Consider the following 23,440-nt stretch of genomic DNA (forward strand, 5'->3'; position numbering starts at 1 on the left):
AGCAGGTCTGGCAGCATCGGTGGAGAAGAGCACAGTTGATGTTTCGAGTCCTCATGGCCCTTCAACAGAACTAAGTAAAAATAGGAAAGGGGTGAAATATAAGCTGGTTTAAGGGGGTGGTGGTTGGGACAAGAAGAGCTAGGTAAAGGGCCAGTGATAGGTGGAGATAACCAAAAGATGTCACAGACAAAAGGTCAAAGAGGTGTTGAAGGTGGTGATATTATCTAAGGAATGTGCTAAGTAAGGGTAGAAAGCAGGACGAGCAAGGTACAGATAGCCCTAGTGGGGGTGGGGTGCGGTGAAGGAATCGAAAAAGGCTAAAAGGTAGAGATAAAACAATGGATGGAAATACATTTAAAAATAATGGAAATAGGTGGGAAAAGAAAAATCTATATAAATTATTGGAAAAAACAAAAAAGAGGGGAAAAAAATGGAAAGGGGGTGGGGATGGAGGAGAGAGTTCATGATCTAAAATTGTTGAACTCAATATTCAGTCCGGAAGGCTGTAAAGTGCCTAGTCAGAAGGTGAGGTGCTGTTCCTCCAGTTTGCGTTGAGCTTCACTGGAACAATGCAGCAAGCCAAGGACGGACATGTGGGCATGAGAGCAGGGTGGAGTGTTGAAATGGCAACGACAGGGAGGTCTGGGTAATGCTTGCGGACAGACCGAAGGTGTTCTGCAAAGCGGTCACCCAGTCTGCTTTTGGTCTCTCCAATGTAGAGGAAACCGCATTGGGAGCAACGAATGCAGTAGACTAAGTTGAGGGAAGTGCAAGTGAAATGCTGCTTCACTTGAAAAGAGTGTTTGGGCCCTTGGACGGTGAGGAGAGGGGAAGTGAAGGGGCAGGTGTTGCATCTTCTGCGGTTGCATGGGAAGGTGCCGTGGGAGGGGGTTGAGGAGTAAGGGGTGATGGAGGAATGGACCAGGGTGTCACGGAGGGAACGATCCCTGCGGAATGCCACCAGGGGGGTGAAGGGAAGATGTGTTTGGTGGTGGCATCATGCTGGAGTTGGCGGAAATGGCGGAGGATGATCCTTTGAATGCGGAGGCTGGTGGGGTGATAAGTGAGGACAAGAATGCCGACTCCCGCGTGTGCCCGCCAACCGAAATATCGTGCAAGTACACAATGATGTTGGGACGCTCACCTGACATCATCGCGCATCATTTTACGCTCGAGCTGGCTGGGCATGCTCAGCAAAAAATCCTGCCCATAGATTTTAAAAGACCCAGGCAAAGAAATGTGATACCCTGAACAATCCAATTCAAAGTGAGCTTCCTTAACCTCAGCCCTTTGTAGACAGCAGCTTGAGGCATCAATTCTAAAGCCTTTTCACAGTTGTTGGATCTTAAAATGCCTTCCTTTACACACAGCCTTCTTTCCTTTATACATATTTTCCCCTTTGAATACCAAGTCCCATTGTTTTATGATGCCTTTGGACTTTACCTCTCTGATTATAAAAATTTATCATAGTACCAATTTTACCAGTAATCTTTGGGGAAAAATAAACACACTGTTTCTTAACTTCACCTGGCTAGGGAGATTAATTAGGGGGTTTAGAAGTTCACTCCTCCTTTGAAAACAGGTTTATTTAAAAATTCGAATGTCTTTTTACACCTTACATTCTAAACTCGCCCCATGTTTACCTACTTAACATTTCAAACTGAGTTTATCTTCTAATACGTCAAAGCCTTCAGACCAGCTGCCTTTAATCCAATTCAGTCTCACACACAGACACGTGTCGACACAGACACCACTATTTTACAGTAAATTCCAACAACATTCTTATATCTTCCTGACACACTGGGCAAAGCTGCTGAGGAGTTGGGGCTGCCTGCATCCTGCAACTGTAGCATGACCTTCAGGAGAGGAGAAAATTGAAAAATGTTCCTTTATCTGAAACTATTCCAGAAGAATTATAAAATGGGTAATTCAGAACATTAAATATTTAATAAATATAACCAATTACCCTTACGTCTCCAGTCTTTAGTAGCAAATATTTCAATGGTTCTATTATTAAAGCAATTATTCTGAAAAGAGATGTTCTGTTGAATGTCTCATCAAATTATATAAAATATTAAATGGTATAGGTAAGGTAAACCCAGATTATTACTTCAAAGTAAGACAAGAAAATAGGACCCGAGGATATAAATGAAAATTAGGCGTAAAGTAAATTTTGAATTGACATCAGCAAAAACTTTCTTACTTAAAGACTCAGAAATGTTTAGACTGATCTGTAAAGTTAGGTGGTCGACACAAAAACATTGCAGGTCTTCACAGTAAAAGCAGATGCCACGATGGGAAAGGCATGAATTTCAGTGAATTAATCTTCCTTTTAAAAGAATTTCATTGCGCGTAACCCCCTAGTGTGATTCTCCGAAACACCTTAAGCCACTTCAGAAGCAATGGATTAGGGGCTGTTGTTTTGTCGGCAGCCATTTTGTCAACAGCACAATTCCACAAATAACCCTGTGCAGAATGGCCAGCTTTTGGTCATAGGTAGAATGTTGGCAAGGACACGCTTCATTCAATAATGCTATAGTGTCTATGTTGAATAGTGTTATGGTCTCTACAATTAACAGGGCTATGGGGCCCATAATGAATAGAGCTATGGGCTGTGTCGTGAATAGTATGATCAATAATGCTATGGCTCTGGAATGAATAGAGCTAATGGGGAGAATTTTCTCCCCATTGGGGGATGCTGAGCGGGAGCAGGCATGGGCGGGTGCGCAGCCGATCACTGCCCGCAATCGGCTGCGTGCTGCCATTTTACGTGGGCAGGCCAATTAAGGCCCGCCCAGCGTGACGTGCACCCGGAAGCGCTCAGCACTACCTGTGCGGGTGGGAAGAGGAGGAGGGAGAGTCAGGGCCTATGCATGTAGGCGAAAGAGCGCAGAAATCCCCCTGAGGCACAGAACTGCCTCAGGGAGATTAGTTTGATTGTGGAAAATGGAAAAAAAGAATGAAAAAAATTATCTAGACATGTCCCCTCATGTTACAGTCAGTGTCACATGAGCTGGGACATGTTTATGAATTTTAATAAAAATTTTTATTAAAGTTATTAACCTTTCATGAAACCTCATCCCGCCCGTGGATGAGGTTCCATGAAAAATGAAAAGGCTGCCTGGGCTCTTCGCCTGCCCCCAACCTTAAGGTTGAACGGGCAGCCCTGACATGTGCCTCAATTAGTTGATTAATGGCCTTAATAGGCCTTTGACAGTTTGGCGGGTGCACAGCTGACTCCGCCCCCACATGCAAAGCAGAAGATTCAGGCCATGGAGTCTGTGATGAATAGTTTTTTTATTTATTCTTTCATAGGATGTGGGTATCACTGGCAAGGTCAGCATTTGTTGCCCATACCTAATTGCCCTTGAACCAAGCGGCTTGCTAGGCCTTTTCAGAGGGCAGTTAAGAGTCAGCCATGTTGTTGTGGGTCTAGAGTCATGTGTAGGTTGGACTGGGTAAGGATGGCAGATTTCCTTCCCTAAGGGACATCAGTGAGCCAGATGGGTTTTTATGACAATCAATGATAGTTTCAGGACCACCATTACTGAGACTGATTCATTAACTGAATTTAAATTTCACCAGCTGCCATGGTGGAATTCAAACCTGTGTTACCAGAGCATTAGCCTGGGCCGCTGCATTATAAATCTAGTGATGTTACTACTACATTGCTGTCTCCCCAAGGAATGAGTAGAGTATTGGAGTATATAATGAATTGTGGTATGGAATCTATAATCAACAGTGCTATGGTGCAATAATCAACAGTGCAATGGGGCCTATAATGAATAGTGCTATGGAGTCTATGGTGAATGGTGCTATGGGATCTATAATGAATAGTGCTATAGAGTCTATGGTGAATAGTGCTATGGGATCTATAATGAATAGTGGTATTGACCCTATAATGAACAGTGCTATGGGATCTATAGTGAACAGTGATATTGGCCCTATAATGAACAGTGCTATGGGATCTATAACGGGTTGTGCATTGAGGTCTATAATGTTGACCAGAGCAGATGGACAAACTGTGCTTTATCACCAACAATGCAGCATATTCTCAGTACTAGACTGAAGTGTCAACCTAAATTCAGTGCAAAAGTCCGGAAGCTTTGTTACCTGATAAAGTTATGAGAAGCACTAACAACGTTTCATTGTGTTTTTTCCAGCTTCACCTCACCCCAATATTGTTGGGAAACCCTGCTTAAAGTTAAAAGTATATGTCCGACCAACAAGTAAGTCCATGTGTGTTTGAGTCTGTTTTCTAAAATCTGTAGTTCATATCATTCCCTTAAGACAGCATACTTGATGTTACTAAATCAATAAGTTGAATCGGCAGAGTAACACTAAAATAATTGCTTTGTTCTAACTTCTTCTTCCCTCACTGCTCTGTTGCCATTTTCTTCCACTTTGTTTCATCTTCGCTGATACAACTTGATTTTAAAGCTGCATTGATCTGTGTACTAAGGACATCCTCATTGCATTTTGCAAAGCTTCTGTTTTAAACAGATCTTTGGGTGGGTAAAGGGGGAGATAAGAGTGGGATGGACCTAGGTGCCCCATCAAAATGGAGGACCTAGTCGATTTAGTTGCCTGCTTTGAGGGGATTTATTGAGCAAATAACTGAGGTAAGTAAACCTTTGAACCTCACCATTGGGGAGCAGGAATGCAGCTTTATCTTGAGGTGTAATATCAGTTTTCAAAAGGATAGGTTGGAGAATGGCATTAACCACGTAGGGATGAGCATAATTCCAAATGGAAAACTGAACTGGCCTAAACTGAGTCAGTTTGACTGCATTGAGTTAGAAAACAATTTTCACTTCAACATTTTCATCCTGGGCTCTTTTGAGATGAAAAATAACAAAGCAAAATAAGGGAGAGCTTGGCCAAGTTATTCATGATTTGGGAAGTCTTAATGGATCCGGCGGGGGGTGGGGGGGTGGGGTGGGGGTGTGGTGTGGAGGGGGTGGGAGATGCAGGGGAGAGTTGGTTGGCTCAGTTGACTAGACAGCTAACATGTGGGTCAGAATAAAAAGGTTCAATTCCCGTTCCGGCTGAGGTAGACTTGGGCCTGCCTCCTCACCTTGCCTCGTAGCAAAATCACAGCATACGCTGTGGGGTTCAGGGAACCTCAAATAATCGAGGATGTCACCTGGAGAAGAATGATGGATCCTGGGTACAACGTCCAGGGAAAGGTTAGAGCCTTATTTTAGGCAAAGCTTGTCCAAAAAAACCAAATCGATGGCAAAATCTTTGGAAGGGCGCAGGGTTTTATAAGCCCTCAGTAGAGCTATTTGAGAAAAGAAAGAGCTGGTTGAAGAGAGCCAGTCAAGGAAGCCAACATGGTGAAGATCTAATTGGATGGCTGCTGGGACTAGACCCTGCGCAATAGGTACTGAACTGAAGGCAGGCAGTAACTTGAATTCATCTAATGCAGGGTGGGAAAGATAGAGTATTAAACTCAAAATGGAGGCCAGCAGCTTTGGTGTATTGTGTTAAAGTTAAATTCAGGAATTAAAATTTGCAATAGGGGAGATGTGGTGCTAGCAATTAAGACCCATTTCCAGGGCAGGGCTAAAGTTTAACTCTGGTTCCAGGGGCAGTGACACGGTTTGCGACCCAGTTCTTGGGGAGGGTTATACCGAAAACTCAGTTTCAGGGCAGGGATACGGTTCACAGGGGAATTTTGTTTAAGGCTTGGTTCCAGTTGAAGATCTATAGCTTAAGGCCAGTTCTGAGTAAAGACTAATTGGTTTATCCCCAGTGTACAGCTTAGGGCTAAGTTTGATGGCTTTAGGACCTCAACACTTAAACCAAAGCAAATCGCTGGAGCCTTACTAAAAAAAGGTTCCTCTAGTTAATCATTAATTCTACCATTCCACTGGCTACATTTAATACTTTGTCCCTTAACATCTAACTTTTTTTTGAAGGCTCTAGTTCAAAAAGGGGGACTTTGAAACAGGATCCCTTTCTGTTGCTCACTAACCCTACGCTTTGAAAATCACCCTCACACTGACACATAGCTACTGTTTCTATTTCTGTCGTAGACAGTTGTATGGAAGCAGTAGGGGTGAATGAAGGTGATTTCGATGTAAACAACAGTTCAGTTGAAGCTTCAGGTCAGTAATATCACAGTGCCTCACCTTTCTGTCATCTCTCTTTTTGCTGTGTCTTCTCCTGATCCATTTCTTGGCATGTTACACCCAGGGTTATTGCATATCCTTAAGTGTTGCCATAATACAGTTTAAAGTTCAGAAGCGATGTTAAACCTGGGATATAAATTATGAAATGACAATCAAAATAGGGGCGGAGGGGGGGAGGTGAGAAATGAAGGAAAGGAGGCAAAACTATGATTGGGGTAACATTTAGGCATCAAGAGACCGTTAATTCTTAGATCTCCTTTAAGGATTGAAGAAAAAAGTGATAATCCTGGTTGTACTTGCACGATCTTATAATCTTTTACTGTTTCTCTAACCAACCATTTCTAATAGTAGAATATGATACATCTCAGCTGCCATGTGTATCTATTGTATCCTGTGATTATTATAAGACTTGGCTGTTAGTAGAGTTTCAAGATGTCACATTTTTTAAATATCAAATTCATTATTATTTTATTTTGGAATTTATTTCTGTTTTTTTTTAATATATCAGCCAACGTCGGATCCACTGACATGATATTTGTCTTGTGCACTTAAATATCCTAAACCTAGCAAGAGGAAACCAGCCATGGCCTTGAAACTACGTGAATATTAGTATGTGCTGTTCTTGTTGCCCCTTATTTGAATGAAGGTGTCAACCTTTTATAATGAATGGGTAAGGATAACAGGCAGAGGAACTACAAACTACAAGTGTTAATAATCACAATTAAGAGTGTAAATTCAAGGCCACAGTCAAAATCCTTTAGGACTGTGCAGGCCCTCTAACTCTCAATCAGGATGTATGGGGGAGTGTGAGGACCCTCTAACTCTCAATCAGGATGTATGGGGGAGTGTGAGGACCCTCTAACTCTCAATCAGGATGTATGGGGGAGTGTGAGGACCCTCTAACTCTCAATCAGGATGTATGGGGGAGTGTGAGGACCCTTTAACTCTCAATCAGAATACATGAGGCGAGTGTGAGGACCCTTTAACTCTCGATAAGGCTCTGTGGTGGGGTGAGGGCTCTCTAAACTAAGGTGAGAATCTATGTAGAATTGCAAGGGCCCTCTAACTCTTGATCAGGCTGCATGCATGGGGGAGTGTCAGGACCCTCTAACCCTGATGAGACTGAATGGGGACATTAAGAGCCCTCTAACCATTAATAAGGGGGAGTGTGAGGGCGGAGAGGATCATAGCCCCATAGGGGAGCCAGGCTGACTTTTCCACCCATTACATTAATGGAGAGAGCAAGGGCCGGGTTCCTAGAGGGTGTGCACTATCCCCGCTGTCCAAATTACCAATGCTCAAGGGCTGACATATGGAGGGTAAAACCTACCTCACCATTTCAAGACAAGAATTGCTTCCAACCCATATTGAAGCCAAACCTTTAGTAGATAATAAACTGGGCTTTAAGCCCATCACTTTGAAATATTATCAGACAAATATTTAGCATCTTTGCACCAAGTTCTTCTCCCCCTGTTGAATGGACACATTAGTCATGGATCTTACGTGGGGCTCTGTTAAAGTACTGGAGCAAAGGAACTTGATCCAGCTGTGTTAGGCAATAATACTACACATGCTTTAATTCTTAACTCGGTTCATGTTTCCCATCTGCAATTCTTTTATGGCCACTGCCTGGGTGGTTTTGTTGGTAAACGCAGCCTCATAGTGTGAGATGAGCTGTACAGATCAGAGAGCACTGGCTTCAATCGCTGAACCCGCAGATCTCAACTGCGAGCAGCTGGATGGGTGCCACAGTAAGCTCAGGGAGGGTCAAGGCTCCTGCTACTAATTTCAGTCATTCAGTAAGAGTCAGCACCTCCTGGAAGGGTGGCGTGGAGAGGGGGGGGTGGGGGTAGGTGGGGTGAGGAGAAGCAGAAAATCAGAGCATCGATCACGCTATCGAAAGACAAAATTGCAGCCTGCACATTGATCATCAGAGGGAGCTGCCCCCTCTCCTCTACAGATTGGGGGCTGAATCTTGTGCCCTCTCCTGTGCCAGGTTTGGTGGCAGAGGGGCATTTAATCGTGTGGGAGGGTGGCAGGTAGGGACTCCACCACCACCCCAATTAAGCCTGTGTAGGGAAGGCCTGTGGACAGCCTTCCTACCCTACCGCCGCCAATCAACTCCCACTTAAGGGCCTCATTCCACTGGTATTAACCCAGCGGCGGGCAGGGGTGGGGCATGCTCACCACATGGAGAGCGTGACAAGCAAACCCTGGCGTGTTTGCCTGTGGGCTGCCGGGGTGTTGAGCAGGGTGGGGGCGGTGTCCCCCATTCAAAAACAGTCAGTGCCCGATCAAGGAACCCGGAAGATGGAGGGGGCCACTGGCAGCCATCCCCTGCCCTTGCTGCTGACCTCACTGCTCCCCTCCCCCTCAACTCCTACCCCGCAACACCCCTCCCGCCATCTCTCTCACCTTTGACCTGGGATCCAGCGATGAGCCTCAGCCTCGGGTTGGTGTCCTACCAGCAGCAGCAGCCACCACCTCCTCGGTGGCACTGCTGTTCGGTAGAGCTGCCAGTCCCTGATTGTCCGGCAGCAAATGCCGGGCGGGACTTCCGCCCCCCAACTCCCCCCCGCCCCCGGGATCAAGGACCCCGGGGAAACCCCGCGCTGGCTGGCCTCTCAAGTGGCTAAGTGGCACTTAATACAGCGGGCCTTCTGAAAAGAGTCAACATGGGGATGTGGCTGGCTCTCCAGCCAGCAGCTGAAACTCCTGTCCCCTCCACAAGACTCTGCCCCCACTTGCTGCGTTACTTAGGCACATGAGAGGTGAGGAGCTCTCCGCATTGTAGGCCCGTGGTTTCCTCAGACATGGTCCTGCTGCATGATGCCTTGCCTTTCGCTTAACAGTCAAACGCTTCACTTGATCTGGACCAGTCTCTCCAGTTGAGATCTTCGAGAGAGGCAGAAGCACAAGAGCTGGGCAGACCATTTTTTGCCTCTGAGGACCACTCAGTTCACAAGTCACTAAGCCCCGCCGAACAGGCATAAAGATTCAGCTAATGCCTTTGCGTGAATTTGCATTTTTGGAAGCACGCGAGACTAATGGATTCAGGTGCTCGCACCGAGAGGGGTGTGTGAAAATCGAGCCGGGCCTCCTGTTTGTTTGCGTGATTTCACCGTCCACGTTGGCCGCTGACCCAACCCAATTTGCTGCCTCAGAATTCCCAGGAGTGAATGTGGGCAGTGTGGACTAGGCCTTTCCACAAGTTCAGGCCTGTGAGTTTGCAACAGGGGGAGTAAAGTGCAGGTATAAATCTGTGGGCTGATTGGTTGGGACTGAGGGATGAGCAGGAGCACGTCGACTACAGTTTGGACATTAAAGAAAGGAGGAAAAAACCCCCCATGTTATCTTCAGTTAACACACCTTGGATACGCCTTGGGGTGTTTTACTACATTAAAGGTGACATATAAAGGTTGCCGTTAACAATAGACAAATTTATTTTACATTATGCTTCTTTAACTGGAGGACTAAGCCTCTCTGAACCACAATCCCTAGTAACGCGCTGTCACATGCCAGCACCATTATAGAGACAGTCCGCTGTGAATCAGTGAAAGTGTTAAGATTTGTAGTCATTTTGATCAAGCAACTAAATATCTCACAAACTCTCCAGCCCATAAGAGATTAGCTATAGTGTCTAATCTAATATCCCTATGAAAATAAGTGTAACTGCACCCTTGGCTAAAGAAATATAGAATTCCTGGAATCTGTAACGAAAAGAGTGAATGCTGGAAATGCACAACATGTCAGTCAGGGTTTGGAAGACAAAAGGTATTTTCTGGTCCTCTTTTATCTTTCGTTCTGTTGAAGGACACACTAGAAACGTCACTCGCGCATACGTCTCTCTTCACCGACGCTGACTAAGCTGGAATCAGCGAATGGCTCCAGCAGAGAAAGAGGCCATTCAGCCTGTTGAGAGCCCTTGCCGACTCTCTGCAAGATTGTAGCTGGCCCCGCTCTAATGCTGCGTAGTTCTAACATTTGCTGTTTTTTAAAAAATTCCTGGCATTCTGCTATGCACTCAAACTTATTACAAGAGGGGGAAGGAATGGGACCTTTAATTCAGTGTTGTGGGATACTAGAAGGGAGGAACATTCTGTTCCTGCACCTAGAACCATAGAACCATAGAAAAGTTACAGCACAGAAGGAGGCCATTCGGCCCAACTTGTCCATGCCAGCCCGAGGACACCCAGGTGCCCTTTCTAATCCCACCTTCCTCCTTAAAGTTGAACCACTATTGCATTTATGTTGCCTCTTGACCTCATTCTTCCTCCCATTTTGCACTTTACAGATCCCTGCGTTAAATTTTACTGGTTCTAAGGTTGAAGTAAAAGTGCGCTGTGCCTGATCAGTGCCTGCCATAATGGGGACTTCACTCTTTAAGCATCAGAAGTATAAAAAGGAGAGAAGGAAACCCAGATTTCCTAAGATTTGGCTCGCTGATCCTGACAGTGGCTGATCCTGGGACAGCGACTGCAGTCCTGGGGCCTTCCCCGTAGAGAGGGAGTAGTCGGAAGGACCAGCCATTCCTCCTTGCTTTAGGGCAGCTTTTAATGGAGGATTGTTGCTGGTTTTTTTTTCCCCCTGAACCTGACAGCCTGGCTTCCACCTGGGGCCAGAAATTTACAATCAGGCATAATTACAATGAGGCTTAATTTAAGCAAGTACTATACCCTGATTGAGAAACCCTAACCTCACCAAGAATACTCTAGGGAGAAAAAACTGACAGAGCTACAGGGAAAAGACAGGGGAGTGGGACAAGCAGAGTGGCTCTTACAGAGAGCTGGCATGGACATGATGGGCTGAATGTCCTCCCTTTGGCCTGTTACCACACTAAGATGCTATTCTACGATTCCACTTGAGCAGTGGCCTTAAAGGGACAGGTTGCCTTAAAGGCAGTTCTACTTCAGCAGCCAACACAAAAAAACTCAACCCTAGGTTAACAAACAACGCCACAGGGAGATCCACGATTGTATATATAACTTTTGAAAAACCATAGCTTTTAAAACGCGGGCATTTGCAGTTCATTTCTTGTAACTCTGAGAAAACCCACTGGCCGCCTCTTGACTTATTGACCGAATCCGATTAGTTCTCACAGTATTACTTGAAGCTCAGCATGTAAATTATATCGAATCTAAAGATGGCAAATCTGCAACAACCTGCAAAGGACAATTTCCTTCACACTTGGAATTGACCAACCCTGAATCCTAGAGTTGGAAAATGGCAGGGACGTTGCCTCTCATGAGCCCTTGAACCCAAGCTCACAGTGATCTCTGCCCTCACAAAAAGAGACAATAAAACTGGAATTCTGACAATAAACTTTAAACAGATTTAGGACTTATTTAAAACCCAAAAGTTTGGGATAAAATCACTCTTATATTATCATAAATATTTTTTACACATGTCTGACTGTAATTGTTAAACTTCATAGAGTCTATCTCTTATTATACATTGAAAAGTGCTCTAGGAATCTTGCTTAATGATGCCTTATGAACGGAAGAACTGACACTAATTTGCTCGCTAGTTAAATGCTTGCAGAGAATTATCAATAACCAGTGACATTTTTAATAACATTTAACTTTTCTTGGATAATGAGATGAAAGTGAATGATTGAGTGGGTGCTTCACTGGAAGAGGGGAGAAGAGAGCTTATTAAAGCAGGAGCCTAAAGACTCATTCTTTAATCAGCTCTCCTTCCAGTTATACTGGAGGCAACTCAGATGCACACGACAGCCGTTAGTGGATGGCTAAGACGGCTGCTTAGATTTTCCGTTCATCTTACGCCAGTTCCCGGACGTAACTTGTCGCGTAGTGAGTTGGGAAATTCTTTGGGAGCTGTTTATGCCTGCTCTCCCCTCATTCCTGCTGCTTCCAGCCAGAGTGACAGTAGGCGCGTATAAAACGCCTGCCCAAATACGGGCAAGTGTATTACAATTAGACACAAATGATGAGAGAATCTTCGACTCGGCGAGCAGAGGCGGGGCCCACTCGCCAAGGCGTAGACGGACGCAGGGTGACGTTGGGCGTGCGTCCCGATGTCACCGCGCGTCATTCAGATTTTCAGATCGGCGGGCGCTCAGCTGCTCACCTGCCGAACTGTCAAAGGCCTATTAAGGCCATTTAACAATCAATTAAATCATTGACCTGAGCTGCCCGTCCAACCCTAAGGTTGGTGGGGGGCGGGTGAAGAGCCCAGGCGGCCTTTGCATTTTTCATAGAACCTCATCCACGGGCGGGATGAGGTTTCATGAACGTTTTTAAAGTGTTGGAAATTTTTATTAACATTAATGGACATGTCCCAGCTCATGTGACAGTTTCACTAATGAAACTAATCTTCCTGAGGCCGCTCTGTGCCTCAGGGAGATTTCTGCGCTCACTCGCGTGCATGCGTGCGAAAAAGCGCACTCTCCGACTCAGCCAACTCCCCCCGCCCGCTCAGGGAGCACTCAGCGCTTCTGGGCGCGCGTCACGCTGGGCGGGCCTTAATTGGCCTGCCCACGTCAAATGGCGGCGCCCAGCCGATCGGCAGTGCCGATTGCCGATTGGCAGTGCACCCACCCCCCCGCACCACCCCCCCCTCCCCCGCCAAACGGGTGGAAAGTTCTTCCCCATGTGACATTACTCATTACTCCCACCTTAGTAACATTGAGCCAAAGGGAACCCCTTTGTACACCGAGCTTTCTTCCAGCATTGCTATGGGGAGTGGAAGATGTTGTGTGCTTTCTGTTTTAAAATCTCCGAGGGGAATTCAGTCAACTATGCCCGATCGATTCCACTCCCGGCCCCACAACCTGGAAAACATTAAAAACAGAACAAATTCCCCTCCTTTTCAGCCACTAGTCACTCTCCATTAAAAGGGTGTGAGTAAGAGACAGAAGTGCGTACTTGCAGGCACAGGTTATACTTAATGCCAATGTTACAACTGAGTGGGCTCTCCAGGCAGACATCTCTCTGCAATACTGAAAAATGGCATTTGTCGACACTGCTAATGGAAGAACAGTGTCTCAGAGTAAGGATACTGACCTCTTCCAATACCCTTCACCTCCATATGGGCTGGTACTCATCCTGAAGATATCCAGCCTGGCTGAGATCGTATGTGGAGCACCAAGGAATGGTCTGTGCACTGCCACACCATGATACTTGCCACCGGAGCCAGGATAACCAGCAGGGAGTGGGCATTGTTTGGGGGCGGGGGAGGGGGGGGATGTGCGGCTGCGGAATGAGTAGGCCGGCGTGCATTGAATATTGGGCCTCATTATCACCAAGGTGGCGAGCTGTGGTCACCCACTGGGCAGTGCCCAGCAGCTCGCTGGTGAAGAAACCCCGAATGCCGGGTTGCTGCATTGACGGCAGCGACCCTCAGATAAGCCGTTAAAAAGGGCGTTGAGAGAAGGTGGTGTGGGTTGGAAGGAATGCGCTTGGCTCGAGGGGTGGGGGCAGGGGGGGGGTGGGGGGAGGGGGGAGGAGCTGTGTGGCAATCAGCAGAAAGGGTAGCCGGACTCAGAGAAGGGAGGAGGCTCAAGTCACAAGGTGGAAGCATTCAGTGACCATCAGCAACCTGCGATTTAATGTGAGGTCAGAAGGGTGAGACCATTTCTTTTGGTGGCCGCCTGTGGTGGTCCCTTTAAGAGACTGCCTGTTAAGTCACATATAGGCCAGAGTCGCCTGAATGCAAGATCAACCAACACTAGAGAGGAGAGGCCTACACTATGCTTTAGAGCCCTTAATTGGATATGCAAGATTCGCACAACCCACAGGAAGGAGGGGCCATCAGCCGCGTGTATCCCAGTGGCTACCAAGGCAGAAAGCGCCTCTCATTGTCTGGAGTGGGGTTTAAACCTTGCACCTTCTCACTCAGAGGCAGAAGTGCTACCACTGAGGCGGTGGCATTTTCCCTGAACTGTTGGTTAATGAGAGCTTGCGGGGCAGTCAGTCGGGAATCTAAGATCTGTCTTCAAAGTTCCCTTAATGCATGGTAAACACTGCCTGGCTTGGTCCCCGTGCTCATTCCGACTGCTGTGATGGGTGGCACCATAATGCTGCAAGCGCGCTGAAATTTCCTGTCAGGGAGGGGCGGTGGGAGGGTGCACACAGAGAGTAGACTCGGAATGCCCTTTCTCTCGCTTGTGCTTTTATCAGGGGGACTTCAGAGAGTCGGAGGAATAAAGAAAACAGAATGAGTCCATTAGCCACTGTCAGTCCCAGCACTTCAAATCCCACTGTTTCCATTTCACATCATAGTCACTAGGGAGAGGATTTTTTTATTTTAAATGCCAGGTATCAAATGTATAGCCTGTGCTTTTAGTTGCTACATCACTCACAGTACAAGGCAGCTTATCCTTTAAAGAAGTCGAGGTAAGAGCCATAGAAATTTTGCAGCAAGGGGGTGGCCATTCAGCCCATCATGCCAGGGCTAGCCCTCTGAAAGAACTATCCGCACAGTCCTATTCCCCTGCCAGCCATGCGCTAAATGAGCTCTCCCCTTAATTCCATTCTTCTGGCCTTTCAAATTTTATTCTTCAATTATTCGTCCATAAAAGCTAGCATGAATCCTGCTTCCTCTGCTGTTTCTGGGTGAAATTCCATGTCCTGGCAACATATTTCGTGAACAAAACACATTTGACGAACGACTCTGTTCATGTTTTGGGGGGCTAACTTTAAGTTGGAGCCCACCCTAACTCATCGGTCAATGGAAGTACTTTACCCTGATTTATTTTTATCAAAATCTCCCATCTTTTTAACCCCTCTATCAGATTGCCTCATAATCTTCTATGTCCTAATGAAAATCTCCTGTTTCCCTGCACTCTCCTCCCACCTAAATGCTGGGGTTTATCTTAAGGAAATTCTTCTCCACCCTTTCCATGGTCTTCGCATCCTTCCTAAGGTAAGGCACCTGTCTCCTGGTAGCACATTTGAGTGGCCATTCTTCACTTGTGAGCCTTAGGGAACAAGTGTTAGCTTTTCAGCTGTGGGAGGCATCGCGTTTGAGGCGCATGCTGCCCTCAGTCAGTGCCCCACTTTACAGCTGGAGTCAGTGGTTAGTGTCGACTAACTGGAACCCAGGCTGATTTCCCCCCACCCCCCTTCCCCTTTACAGGATTCTCCTGATTCAATTCTTGATAAACCAGCAAACTCGACGCCCCAATGGATAGGATAGACATGTAGCCAGAGGCTGGACCAACAGTACATGCAGTGACAAACTTCCCCCTTTTAGCTTGTTAATGCAGATGTAAGGAACCTCCAAGTCTTGACTCTGCAAATCTGCATGTTGGCACCCTGGGCATCATAGGTGGGGTACAAAAACCGCCCACCCTCCCTCCTTGGGCTAGTAGAGACTCCTGCCCATGTGTAGACTCAACTACCCAGTCCAGACATGGTGCGGGTCCGTGTATGTGTGCACTGTGGACATGGCTGACCAAAAGCTGGGCCAATTTTAGCAACTCCCTGGCTGAGAGCAACACAGGCTGGGGATAGAACCTGGGACACCAGGCTTATTTGTCTAGAGATGGCATTTTGTTTCTCACATAATAGATGATGGGACCAGCAGTGAGGTTAATATGGCATCCAGCCATTTGCTGCCTGCTTTATCTTGACCTGTGCTGGGGTTCTAACCTCACCAGCCTTTGACTCTCCGCAGGATGGCTGGCGTGAGAAATGGGCAGACTGATCACACTCTTCTGTGGTTGGCTCATGTTCTCAGGACAAGGTAGAGAGAGGTCTACTTTGCATCTTTGTCTAGCCTGGCTACGCTTAATGTTGGCACCGGAAGCCCAAAATTGGCAGCAACTAACTTCCCTCACCATGATGTATATAAAGCACTTTCGATGTAAAAGTATTTAGTCTCAGACCTGAATGTAAAGTCTTTCCTCAAAGATTAGAGTTGGACATCCCCACTTTCAGAACTGGCTGCAGTTTCCTAATACAGTTTATGGCTTCATTAGACTGGTTCCTGGGATGAATGGAATTATCCCATGAGGAGAGATTGAGTAGATTGGGCCTATTTCCCTGGAGTTGAGAAGAATGAGAGGACATCCAATCAAAACATATAAAATTCTTAAGGAGCTTGACAGGGTAGACACTGAGAAAATGTTTCCCCCGGCTAGTGAATCTAAAACGTGGAAGCTACAGTCTCAGGATAAGGGATCTAGGACTGAGATGAGGAGAAATTTCTTCACTCAAAGGATTGTGAATCTTTGGGATTCTCCACCCAAGAGAGCTGTGGTTGCTGAGTCATTGAGTATATTCAAGACAGAGGTTGATAAGACTTTTGGATACTCAGGGAATTAAGGGATGTGGTGATATTGCTGAAAGATGGAGGATCAGCTGTGATCTTGTTGAACGGTGCAGCAGGCTCGAAGGGCCGAAGGGCCTACTCCAGCTCCTGTTTCTTATGTTCTTATGGCCTTCCTCTTTGAATACAGGTCAATCGCTTGGATACCAAGCAAATAGCATCTCCAAAGCGGCCAAACCGCACTCCATTTGGGGAGACCCTGCAACCCAAGGTCGCGGACCTCCACGTCCAGCGACAATAACTTTAAAACATAATACACTTGAAAGAAATGGCGCTATCACAGCCCAAGCTGCAAGATCAGCGGCCACTGCATTTCAAAGTAGTTTATTGCATGTGAAGGACCTTGAATGTGATTAAATCGCTGTATAAAGCTTTTTCTTTGATTTGCTCCATTACGTTGCTAGATTTCACGGGGTGTCTTCATGAAGAAACTAAAAAGAATGCAACTTCATTGCTGAAAATGATGACTTTTGGTTCTTTGTTTTCCAGATGATTCTATATATGAGTCACCCGAACCCTATCACAATAACAATGGGATCACGACCTTTAGGATTTCTTGGTTCATTGTAGCAACAGCGCTCCTCCTCTTGTTTCTCACGTCATAGCACACAGACTAGAAGAGGACGAAAGCAATGATTTCTACGTAAGTGACTGAAACCAAAATGGAGGCGGCAAGAGATTGACATGGGTCACGCGGAAGAGACTCCATTTCCTGAGAAACTTTGCCGTCAACACAAATTATTCGAGGGACAGACATGCTCCATTAATGCTTTCTGAGACTGGGAACTCTCATTTTCTTGTGAAGCACTGCCTTGGGCCCACTTGGGTTTGATATAAAGTACCGAAGTATAGCAACAGGTATCTCCATGGAGGTCTCCAGACGCAACTTTTCTCAAATGGAATCTATGTTGATGCAACCCTTCGTTCCATCGATAGGCCAAGACTCGAGTAGGATGAAGCATAGATGACTTCTGGGAGCTTTCAATCATTCACGACCCCCTTTAAGTGCAGCTTCTTTTCACCATCCTCCACTCAGGCAGCCGCAAATCTACATCATTCTTTGCTTGTTCTTGTTTTTATTTTATTTTATTCCCCCCACAAATGTCTTGAATCGACAAGAAGGTTCAGCTGAATGGAAGTTTTGGAGGGGTGGGTTGGGGGGGGTTTGGTGGGGGCAAGTGAACAGTTCACGCGGTCACTTCTCATTTCGGTCAGAATGGGTGGGAGTGGGCGGTGGGGTCAGAAGTTTAGGGTTTGGGTTGGGGGGCCAGGAGGAGCTATAGCATTTTCACTGCAGGTTAAAGCGCAATTGCTTGCATGTAGTGAATGTTCTCATGCGGTGATCTGGCAATTTCTGACTGCCCATGTCAAAATGTACGCGGCCCCCCTCCCCAAAACGCAAGCACATATTGCTGGGGTTACTAAAATATAATGACCCAGAAGGCGAGATCAGTGGATGAACACTGAGCATAACATTTCACTATCCATTTAAAACAAGCAGTTTTTCACATCAGTGTTTAAATGGTGGACAGGCGAAATGTTTTGCTAATACATTAAGCAATTGCTTGCTAATAGGTTTGCCAACTCTGGTGGGATATATTCCTGGAGGTTTCAACCCATGACTGCCACCCCTCCAATCACCCTGCACAGTCAAAACAACTTTTTTTTATTCCATCTCCAGTATTTTCATAACCAATAAAACAAGACCAGAATCTTTTTTTTTTAAAGACCCTATGCCTTTCCTCCCATTGGTGTGTGCTACAGTGTCAAGGAGAGTAATCAGTAATGCCTAGAAACTCCAGGATAATCCCGGAGGGTTGGCAACCCTATCTGCTAATCTGGTGGAGAATAATTTCTAAACTGATAGTACTAGAATATTAATACAATGCCTCAGAATTGGAGGAAGGGTTTAATTCTGCAAAGTTGAAAAGTAGCAATGGACACCTCAAAGGTATATAAACTAGCACAAGCCTTTTTTTAAAAATAAAAGTCACTTCTGAAATTAAAAAATGGATAGACTGGCTGTAAGATATTTATATATACATCTTAAAGGGACTACTTCTTATACAACAATAAATGAGGGTTTTGCCTCAGAGACAAAGATGGCAAAATCCTCGGAAACGCTGAAGTTTCAGTCAGTTGCCAGTACAGGCTGACTTGCCTCTCGGTGTGAATGATTAAGACAGCCAAACTTCTTTAGAGGTACATGATAGGCTAGAGACTTCCTTGTGGCTAGGTAAGTGCGGCATTAAGCAAGCTGAAGTCAACAGAAGATGAAAAGCTGCAGCATCCATTTCCCTTTCAGATACGGCGTCTATTTTCTCATCACCTTTGGTGTATTTAAAGCTTAGAGACTACTGAATGACCTGTTGTGGCAATTCTGTATCTGTCACGCAAAGGGATATTTTTACTAACCTGGATTGAGAATACTTTGTCTGTGTATGTGTGTGTGTATATATTAAATATATACACCCACTTATATGTATACATATATATATATATTAAATATATACATAGGTCAGTGTTGGCAGTCACACACCCCCCCCTCCTTGCTCACTCTGCCGCGCACAAAAGGATTACAGGGATTATTGTTTCACAGGCCGAGCTCTCGACCTCCCTTCCCTGGGTGGCCATCTTTTAGGGCAACGCAGACGAAATTGACTGCCATGTCAAAGCGCTGTACATAAAACCAAATGGTCCCTGATGTTAGTGAGAGGACTGGACTGTCAGGGCAGAGAGGATCCAAGGGCGTTCTGTGGGAATATATGTTTTAAAATTTAGCTTGAGTTAGTGAGGTATTATTTTGAGTTACAGGTGCTTGCCAACCAGCCGAAGTGAGTGTTTCTTCCTTGTCGTTAGCTTTTCCTCGGTTTCTGTTAATAGAAGATTGTAGATCTGATAGTTTAGTTGTCAATTCCAAGTCAGTTTCACAAATGTCAAAACTCATATAGCAACCTGTCTTTATGCGAAGGAAAGGGAAATAAGAAAGACTTGCATTTATGTAGCGTCTTTCACAACCATAGGCCTTCCCAAAGTGCTTCACATCCAATGAAGCACTTCAGAGCTGTAACCACTATGTAAAATAGGAAACGAGGCAACCAATTTGTGCACAGCAAACTCCTGCAAACAGCAATGTGATAATCTCTTTTTGTGATGTTTATTGAGGGATAAATATTGGCCAGGACACTGGGGATAACTCCACTGCTCTTGTTCGAAATAGTGCCATGGGATCTTTTACATCCACCTGAGAGGGCAGACAGGCCATCAGTTTTAACATTTCATCTGAAGGATAGCCCCTCTGACAGTGCAGCACCCCCTCGGTAGTGGTGTTGGAGTGTCAGCCTAAATTCCTGTGCTCAAGCCCCTGGATCCCACCGCCTTCTGACTCCGAGCCAAGATTATAACTTATTGATTTACAGCTGATATGGCAAAGAGGGGAATTGTCAGTAACTGCAAGCCTTGCTACATAATATCTGGGAGAAAATCATTAGGATGAAATAATCAAAAGGACAACATTCTGCACAAAAGAATAAAATAAAATATTATTAACATGGGCCCATCAAATGAATGTAAGAGTATAGGTAATTTCATTCACAAAACATGAACAATGCTGGACATTTTTATTAAATGAAATTTGTATTTTAATGTTGCAAATGATAGCTGGAAAACCTGTCTTCAAAATGAATTAACATTTCACCTGGGTCACTCGGTAGGAGTTATAAACTCATCGCAAGCCTCTCATGTTTTCCACCTTTTTAGTAAGGTTGTTTATGGATCAACATTCCCCTCCTGAGAATCCCCATCAACTTGGATGGGCAGGTTTTCTCTGCTCAACAGCAGTTTCCCCACAGGGATATTTCACTCATTGCACACTGATTTTTCTGCATAAAGCAACAACCTGTGGAAAAGGAGATGTTCAACTTCAGGTGAGAGACATCTCTTTTGTCTTCTTACCCCACAGATCGAGCTGACTTAACCTTGCGGATAGGAAAGGCACTGACTATTGCTGGCTTGAGCTGGGGGACAATTCCACAGGTCGCTAGCAATGCTCCCACGCCCTCACCCAAGTCCAGACCGGGACTGCCTGCAGGTTACTTGGCATAGGAGTGGTGAGGCGTGCCCAGAGGGTGCTCTCCTGCGCCTTGTCCCAGTGAGTCCTTTTAATGTGTGCCAATGGACTAGTTGGCTATGGAGTGTGATACACCAGCGCCTGCTTCTGCTGCCAACCTGTATGTCACAGTTCACTGGGCAGTAATTTTTGGATCGGAAAGCCTGGCTGATTTGCTTGTTTTTCTCACTCCCTTGCCCAGGAGTCCTGCCCCTGCTGAGAATAACCCACTCAACATGGGCTGTAGGACTCAAAACCACAGCCAGGCCACATGTTTATCCGCTGAACTCACATGGGTGCGCTCACAAGAAATCTGGACGATATCCTCTAAATACGATCACAACTTAATCCTCGTAAAGATCATCAACGAAAGTGAGTCCTCAGTCTGCTTTCACGGGGTGGTTTCTATTCAATGTAAAGCTATTTTCTGCAAACTACAAAATAGAGGGGTAACATCATTCGGAAGTGATGTTGGCAGCAGTAGTTTCACTTGTTTTCCATTTCCCAGACTGGCTGGTTTGACATAGGTGCTCAAATTAATTGAATAAATGTGCCAACTCCTCTGCTAAAATTGGAGTTTCGTGCAGTTGATTCCCCCAATGATGGGCGGGTGCTCTGCTGCTGGTCTTGGAGTCCTGGCTCCTGCAGCCGAAGATGAATCTGTCAGAATTGTTTTCTTTCCAGACAAGTCAAACTTCACTTTTTACTGGATCTTCCTGACTGCCGTTGGGTGGGAGAGCATGGAGCAGGGAGGGGATGAGGGAGTTAGTAGGTGTGCTCCTGAGTGGTGACGTCAAGTCATTGCAGCTGCTCTCGTAAGACTCCAGCTATCACTTAAAAGACCCTAATTTGGCCAGCAACCATTTGAGGGATTATTTGGTTCATGGGCTAGAACCTTGTGACCTTGTCATTGAATTTGTGATGCCTTTAACCCCTTCCTGTTGTGTATAATCTATGTGCTTTAGAGACTGCTGCAAATGTTATATGGACTTATATTAATGACCAATTGATCATATTGGAAACCCACATTAGGGCCAGTGCTGAAGAATTTGATGGATACAGGAATTCTCATTGGTGAAATGGTTTGTAAGCAAGATCATTTATGGCTGGAATAAGCATCATATTGATTCTGTTTTATCTGAACCATTAAACCTGCTTCTGAAAGAAATAAGCCATGTGCTTGGAAGGCCGTTGTCCAGGAATCTGTTTGAACAGCTACTTGAAAATTAACGGGGCCCTTTTAGATTTCTTATACAGAGCCAAATGACAGTAAAGGCCTGACATTTCTGAAGCCAGAGGTGTCACAGAAGAAACAGTAAAGGCCATGTGGAAAGGCGTGAAATGGATACCGTGTATCCTGATGTAACGACAACTGCTACAACTGTACCATTGTCAAAGCAGTTTTCACCTCCAGAAAGACATAATTGAAATATGTAAATCTATCGGATCAGGCCATTAGATAACTTCAAATCTCTGAATTGTGTTTTATGTGTTGTTCGCTATTCCAACAATCTTTGGCCATTTCTGTCACGGTTCCCTGATCACCCAGTATGTCCCAGTGTGAGTATCTATCTGAGATAATCAGCCACCATCCAGAAAACTCAGCCTTTGATCTGTGCACGTTGACACAGAGACCTGGAGGAAATGAGAATACAATGAGCATTTCAAGGTCAGTCTAAGTGAGTGTATGTTGTTCTTCATGAGCAATATAAGAAAAGTTGCTCCCAATCCCCTGCGTTATCTGAGATTGAAGACTCCAGTGATTGCCTGTGGTGTTACAGATCCCTGCACTCTAGCTCCAGGGCTGGCTGAATGGACCAAGCTTCAGCTGATTATGCAAAACCAATATGGGGTTGAAGTTCTTGACTTAAGTACTTTGACCCTCTGAGAATTGAAGTAACATTCCTGTCTTCAAATAGAACAAAACAAATTAGGTTTTCAATTCTCCTCAGCAAATTAAGAAATGTGATACGCCCTATCCCATGTCTATCATGCTGCGAGAGAATAGTCAGCAGCAAAATATTTTATAGAAAATCGTTGTTTCTGAAAACATTTTTAAATGGTAGAGGACACTCAATCCTCAAAGGGCAAGCCTGACAAAATTACATGTAGTTTACAAGCCTCTTACAATAAGTTAGGTATTTATACATTTCTGTGTAAAATTATAATATAGTTGTTGCTTGAGAGAAGTTAACCTTGAATCAGTGTAAACATACAATGTGATTCTCTGCCCAAGTTTGTAAGAATTATTTAAACATGTCTCCATCATATACACACGCTTCATCCAATTTGGCGTTATGTGCTTGGTTGAGGGAAGGGGGGATCTGATTAGTAGTGATTATTGTATCTTTTTCTATATTTCCTCAGAGCAGTGCAGAAATGATACTAGTTTCTAAATGTGAAGAAACATTATTTACAGAATTTTATGCAAGGTTTAAAATCTCTACACCATGCTTCAGCCCTTAGCTTCAGCACTGAGCTCCCCAAATTGTGGGCCACGACCCGCGTTTCTAGGGTCACGAGATCTGAGGCAGCAATGGCCATCGTGGAGCTCCGACTGAATGTTAACAGCTGTGAGGCCCCTTTAAATCCTTGTGTTTCTTTTATCGGTGGGTGTGACCGAACTGACCAATGTTTGAGGCCTGATTCCTGCTCCATAAAAGCCAGTGAAAAGGTAGGCTTTTCAAAATCCCTGGAAATTAAACATTTTTCTCCTATCCTGTTCTCACAGGTCTTTCCCCACCCCCGTGCCCCCCGCTCCCTCATACCTCCTACTGAGGGTCATAAAAATTTCAAGCCTCGGATGGGGTATCAACTGGAAAAGGTTTGGGAAGCACTGTTCTAGCAGCTTCTCTGTAGTCTGCTTACTTACCTCCGAGTCAACGGCCAGGCTTAACCAATT

At 45.3% G+C, this 23,440-nt stretch overlaps 1 protein-coding gene across 2 annotated transcripts in view; it reads left to right on the forward strand.

The window, feature by feature from the left end:
* Window positions 1-18,905, forward strand: part of LOC144688959 (ephrin-A5-like) — a 350,979-nt gene extending 332,074 nt beyond the window's left edge. The window contains exons 3-5 of one of the 2 annotated variants that reach the window (XM_078556030.1): window positions 4,164-4,229; window positions 6,042-6,113; window positions 16,920-18,905. In XM_078556030.1, the coding sequence (XP_078412156.1) occupies window positions 4,164-4,229; window positions 6,042-6,113; window positions 16,920-17,035 (254 nt within the window). In that variant the 3' untranslated portion in view covers window positions 17,036-18,905. The remainder of the gene's footprint in view (window positions 1-4,163; window positions 4,230-6,041; window positions 6,114-16,919) is intronic. The other variant, XM_078556031.1, reaches the window with a different exon arrangement.
* The last annotated feature ends 4,535 nt before the right edge of the window (window positions 18,906-23,440 follow it).

This window comes from Cetorhinus maximus, chromosome 13, assembly GCF_964194155.1.
Source record: "Cetorhinus maximus chromosome 13, sCetMax3.hap1.1, whole genome shotgun sequence".
NCBI lineage: Eukaryota > Metazoa > Chordata > Chondrichthyes > Lamniformes > Cetorhinidae > Cetorhinus > Cetorhinus maximus.